The 6,000-nt window shown below is 45.2% G+C and overlaps 1 protein-coding gene across 1 annotated transcript in view; it reads right to left on the bottom strand.

Annotated features, from left to right (window-relative positions):
• LOC121875871 overlaps positions 1–6,000 on the bottom strand; it is a 29,498-nt gene that overhangs the window by 10,298 nt on the left and 13,200 nt on the right. The window contains exon 2 of the mRNA XM_042380584.1: positions 4,719–5,006. Coding sequence (XP_042236518.1) covers positions 4,719–5,006 — 288 coding nt within the window. The remainder of the gene's footprint in view (positions 1–4,718; positions 5,007–6,000) is intronic.

The following is a 6,000-nucleotide window of genomic DNA, read 5'->3' as shown; positions in this document are numbered from 1 at the left end:
GTGCACGTATGGGCTGGATGCGTGTGTGTGTGTGTGTGTGTGTGTGTGTGTGTGTGTGTGTGTGTGTGTGTGTGTGTGTGTGTGTGTGTGTGTGTGTGTGTGTGTGTCCTTCTGTCTATATGTGTTTACCTGTATGTCTGTCTGTGTTTGTATGTCTGTCTGTGATTATATGTCAGTCTGTCTGTCTGTCTGTCGTCTGTCTGTCTGTCTGTCTGGTTATCGCCACTTGTGATGGATTTCAAGTCTCCAGATCAATTTTTATTGTTGATGCAAGATATAAATTGTGTCATAAACCTAATTTCTACATTATTATCAATCTTCCTGGTCTCTCTCTCTCGGTGTCTATCTATCAACGAGTATCTGTCTGTTAAGTGTTAGTTAATGTGTCAAATTAGTTCAAGTTTAAGATATCTGTGAAAATGTTGTGTGTATGATGTGCGTTGGTTGGGTCGGGTTGGGTTGGGTTGGGTTGGTTTATTATAGAACTGGAAATTAATTAAACTTCACGCTGAACCTAACCTAACCTAACTTAACGTAACGTAACCTAACTTACTTACTGTCACTCGAAATCAAGTATGTCATCTTCGTTGGTGAGCTCTGATGTGACTAGAGAGACCGACACGGGACCGGCAGGACCGTCCACAGATGCTGCACGTGGAGGGTTACATCCAGTGCGGGAGGGGCAGGGGCAGCGGTAACGTAGATGCTCCTACAGTTGGTGTCAGCAAGAATACTGACATTTATTCTCTTGTCTTCCCAGCGAACTCGGGGGATGGAACGTAGTCTACGTTGGTGAACGTTTATAAGTGCCTTGAGGTGCCTCATGTATGTGACCCATGTCTGGCTGTCATATAGCAGAGTGGGGAGGACTACTGATCGATATAGTGCAGCTTTGTAGATCATTTCAGCTCCCACAGCTGAATTCATGGCTACAGAGTCTGCCAAAAGCTTGAGATGCACATCTGATCCGATGTTGAGTCTCTTCATCGATGTCTGCGGTGATGGACAGGTGGGAGCCAACATAAAAGTGGGTAACATTAGGGAGGGTAGTACTGCTAACCTGAATGGATGGTAGAGGTGTAGTTGAACCAGGGGCAGGCTGAAAGAAATTCTGAATCTTGCTTACATTCACCTCAAGGCCAAAGTGTTCATACGCATTTGCGTAGGTGTTCAGGATCTCCTGTAGGTCGCGTTCAGTGTGAGCAACAAGGGTGAGGTTGTCTGCATACTGAAGCACAGAGATGGAAGTGGCTGACACCTTTGTTCTTGCCTGGAGTCTTCTTATGTTGAAAAGTCCCTTCATCCGGTCCTAGAGGTCCACCCCGCCGGCTGAATTGGTACTGGCACGAGTAAGGGAGGCAGCCAAGAAAATGGAAAAGGGAGTTGGTGCCAATACACATCCTTATTTTACCCCCGTTTGGATGGAAAAGAACTCAGACTGTGTGCCATTGTACAGGACACTGCTGTTCATGTGATTATGGATATGCCTCACAATGGCGACGAAATTTGGTGGGCAATCAAAACGACTGAGGCTCTACCAGAGGGCTGCCATGTTCACCGAGTCGATGGCCTTGGTAAGGATAATGAGGGCCATGTACAAATCACGACGCTGTTCCCTGCACTTTTCTTGTATTTGGCGGACAGAAAAGATCATGTCAGTGGTGCCACGTGATGGTTTAAAGCCACATTGAGATTCTGGAAGGAAGTTTTCCGCCTCAGAATGAAGTCTGTTTAGGAGGACTCGGCGATAATCTTGTCAGCTATGGATCCCAGGGAGATTTCGCAGTAGTTGCCGCAGTCTGACCAGTCTTTCCTGTTTTTATAAATATTGACGATGGAGGAGTCTTTAAGATCTTGGGGGATTTCCTCCTTCTTCCATATATTCTCCAGGAGAGAGTGGAGACGTCTGGTAAGCAAAGTTTGCTCCTGCTTTATATACCTCGGCTGGGATTCCATCAGCACCTGTGACTGTTATTTTTCATCAGCTTGATGGCTGTAGTTACCTCATCACGGGATGGAGGATAGCCGAGGTGGGTAAGCTCTGGGTGCTGAGGGACCTGCTGGGTAGTCAGGACATCCCCATTAGTATTTCGGTTGAGCAGGGAATAGTAGTGCTCTTTCCAGCGCTGACGGATGCCTTCTATGTCTTTAATTTGGGAGTTACCGTCAGATGAGCGAAGGGGCCCGCAATGAGTAGTTTGGCAATAGAATGCTTTAGTGTAATTGTGTTTCACAGTTTATTTTTTCCACCATTCGTCCTTTAGACTGCAAAGTTTGCGCTGGGCCATCGCTTTCTTCTGGCGGAAGGTATCAGTTTATGTCCGAGACTGAGGGTTGGTTTTTCAGTCAGTGAAGGCAGCATGTTTACCATTGACGAGTGAGTTTATCTCCCGGTTTTTCATCAAACCAGTCCTGGTGTTTTCTTTCAATCTTGCTTGGCTCTCGCTACAGGTTTTTGTTATGACATCTTTGAGGATACCCCATTTGACACTCGGATTTAAGTTGTTTGTTGTTGGGTTGTTTATCAGTTAGATCGAGCTGCTCTTTGAAAGCATGTTTTACTGCTTGATCCTCCAGTTGCTTGGTGGTAAAACCTCTTCTGGTGGCTTATTGCATTTGCCGTTTTTCGGCAACATGAAGGGAGAGTTTACTCTGACGAGCTGATGATCTGTGTCACAGTGGTCTGAGCAACAATGATGAAGTCAATGAGATGCCAATGTCTGGAACGCTGGTGTTGCTAAGAACCCTTTAACTTGTAGGCCTGACTAAACAAGGTGTTGGTGATAGTGAGGTTGTTTTCAGCACACTTCCAAAGGAATAGGCCATTGGGATTACACTAGCCCACTCCGCTTTTCCCTAAGGTTCCCTGCTATATGGCAGCATCTCTGTCAACTCTGGCATTGAAGTCAAGTAGGAGTACAACCTTATCTTGTCTGGGGATAGTCGTCAGCACTCTATCAAGGTAAGGGTAAGATGCCTCTTTGATGTCATCCTCTGCATCTAGTGTTGGGGGCATATGGACTGATGAAGAAGGTATGACGTGAGCAATTCAGTGGAACTCGAAGCATCATTAGGCGCTCATTGATCCCAACAGGCATTTCAGTTAGCCTATGTGGGATGGATTGGCGAATGCCAAAACCAACTCTATAAAAGCGGTTTCTCTCTGCAGCAGGCTTACCCTTCCAGAAGAAGGTATAACCGGACCCCTGTTCTATGAGAGCCGGGACTCACAAATGGCTACTATGTCGATGTTGTACCAAGACAACTCGTTTTGCCACGAGGGAGGTTCTTCTTTCAGAAAGCTCATTTGTACCAATATCCTGAAGGGTCTTGACAGTCCATGCATGGACCCTAAGAGGTTGTATAATATGTTTTTGCTTTGATCTGTGATTATGTTTTCGGCCGCATTAGGATGACCTTAGTGGGTGCGGTTGCCCAGTCAGGTTTATTTTTTAGGTAGACTATATTTATTGAGGGCACCCCTCCCGATGTTGGGCGAGCAAAGTGGCTCCTCGAAAGGGCTGTTCAGTCGCACATACAGGACCGAATTGCACTGCTGCCAAGATCCCAGTACATAAACGACCATCTTATCACTGCCGTCCATGTGCAGAGTTGTGATTAGAGATTCCCGGCAGTCATCTCTGCCTGTCCCCGTTGCCACTCGTCTGTCGCCATAAGACTTTTGGGGGTTTAGGGGTTCTGATGATGATGTGAAGTATGATGAGCTGGATGATGGCTTCTTGTTAGTTGATTTATGTGGTGAGGCAGGAGCGCAGGCTGCAACACACATCTTGGCTCTCCCCTTTCCTGATCCAGTGATACAAGTAGCTGCAAGAACTTGGGAGAGGAATGGACTGCAGTTAACCCAGTTTGTTGGGTCTCGCCTTAATAGCCTGTCCATCTTGCATTGCCTTTATCCACCGGTGTATCGTTGGGTTCCAGTGTTGGTCATTTCTGCCGCCAATACCACCGATGGGGTCTTACTTCAGCTCTGTAAGCATGTCTGCCTGATGCGGGCCTCCACTGCAAATTTTTCGTTCGGAGTTTACTTCCGTAACCTTATACGTATCAAAGTTAATCCGCAAGGCAGCGGGGCAGTGGTTCATAGGTGCCAGGGTGTGTGCACATGCCGGTGGGCCTATGCGCTGTACTACTGGGATCCACTGCTGCTCCGAGGTCCCCTGTTCGTCTTGCTTGGGGCTGTGAGGCACCCAGCTACCGGGTGTTGCCACGAGGAGGCACAGCAGGACTCTTGATGGTGAATAGACTGTGTGCTGGCAGGGGAAGACTTATGCATGGCTGCTTCCCTGTTCAAGATGAGGGCTAGCCAGCAGCAGCAGCTGAAAGCGAGAGTAAGTAAGCAGTGCAAGCACCTTAACACTAATATAATGCTGCCACACCAGATGCATTACACCACCCTGTGAAGAAGAGCCCCCCACACACAACTTAGACTATACACAACATGTACACAACATTTTCCTTTACTATAATATAGTATTGTCACCAAAATTGTTTATTATTGTCAAATTACAAAAATTCTCCAGTCAATCATGAAAAAAAAACCAATACAAATTATACCTTCTCTCTTGTGTTTATCTGGATATCTATGTCTCTGTTAACCCTGAGACCACAACAAACAGATTCAGCCCCCCCCCCCAAAAAAAAATAAATAATAATAATAATAAATAAAATAAAAATAAGAAAAAAATGGACCTTACCAGCAATAACATGAAGGGTGACATTAGCTGACTTGGCTTTATAGGGATCACAACTATATGATCCAGCATCCGTCCAGGTCACATTATGAATGATCAGGGAACTGCCATGATGGTGCCGAACGACCTTGAGATGCCGCCGATGGTGGTGGTAGTTGACCATGGTGTCGTTATGGTACCAGAAGATGTATAATGGTGGTTCGGTGGCCAGTTCGACTCCACAACGCAGACGGAGGCGGACACCCCTATGGACGTGGATTTCAGGGGCTCCTTGAATCACCGCCCGGGCCTCTGTGGAGTGATTGGAGGAATTAATGCTTGTCGAGTGACCTTAACTATAGCAAGGAATGGGGTTGGAATGGGTGGAGCTAGCAAGGGGTTGGAATGGGTGGGGGCTAGCATGGGATGAGGCTGGTAGGGGTGTAACTAGCAAGTGATGGAGCTAGTAGACAATGTACATAACTAGCAAGGGGTGAGGCTTGTAGAAAATGTAACTAATAAGGGAGTAGGGTTAGTAGGGGTGTATAGGAAGGGGTGGTGTTGCATATGTCTACGTATTTACATATTATTAAGATGTGTGCAGTATATTGTTTTTGTATCAGTCACCGTTGAAACAGTGGTCGTCTGTAAAGGAAAGGAGATATGGAGATATAAAAGATGTATGTCCATTGTGAAAATTAGTTTATTTTTTGCATTGGATGTGAATTATATTGGTTCAATGTAATTTATAATATTTTGTAATCATATAATATTATTTAATTATACAAAGAAGTTTTGAGTTAATCTTCTAATTGTCAAAGATGTATTGTTTGTTTATGTTTAGGAGCTGCCTTCCTTCAGGGGTGAATACAGGGTGTGGATGAGAGACCAGGAAAGTGATTGTAATCTTGTTTCATCTATTGTATATCCTACATTTTGGTATTAATTTACTCAACAGCATTTGGGGTGGATACTAAGTGATACTTCTGTGAATGGAGGAAGAGCCATATTATGGGATTAAGATAGATAAATTACTAAATCAGTTGGGCCACAAGGCCATGCAGTGTCAATGTCTGCACTCTTGTTTTACTGTAAATATAATAAGTGTTAACTAGTATAAATTAGTAATTCTCAGTCCTGACTCAATTTGCACTGTATAACGAATGGTTCCTCGGATGAATTCTCCCAATGCAATTATATTAAATGTCATCTCCAACTGTCAGCTGGAGGTAGCAAAGTATTGTCTACATCAGTGGTTCTTAACCTGGGGGGCGTCAGTAATTTCCAGTGGGGGGGCGCAAGACCT

The sequence above is a fragment of the Homarus americanus genome, unplaced genomic scaffold, assembly GCF_018991925.1.
Source record: "Homarus americanus isolate GMGI-L3 unplaced genomic scaffold, GMGI_Hamer_2.0 scaffold36791, whole genome shotgun sequence".
NCBI classification, from domain to species: Eukaryota; Metazoa; Arthropoda; class Malacostraca; order Decapoda; family Nephropidae; genus Homarus; species Homarus americanus.
This window is presented reverse-complemented; position numbering and strand designations above follow the sequence as displayed.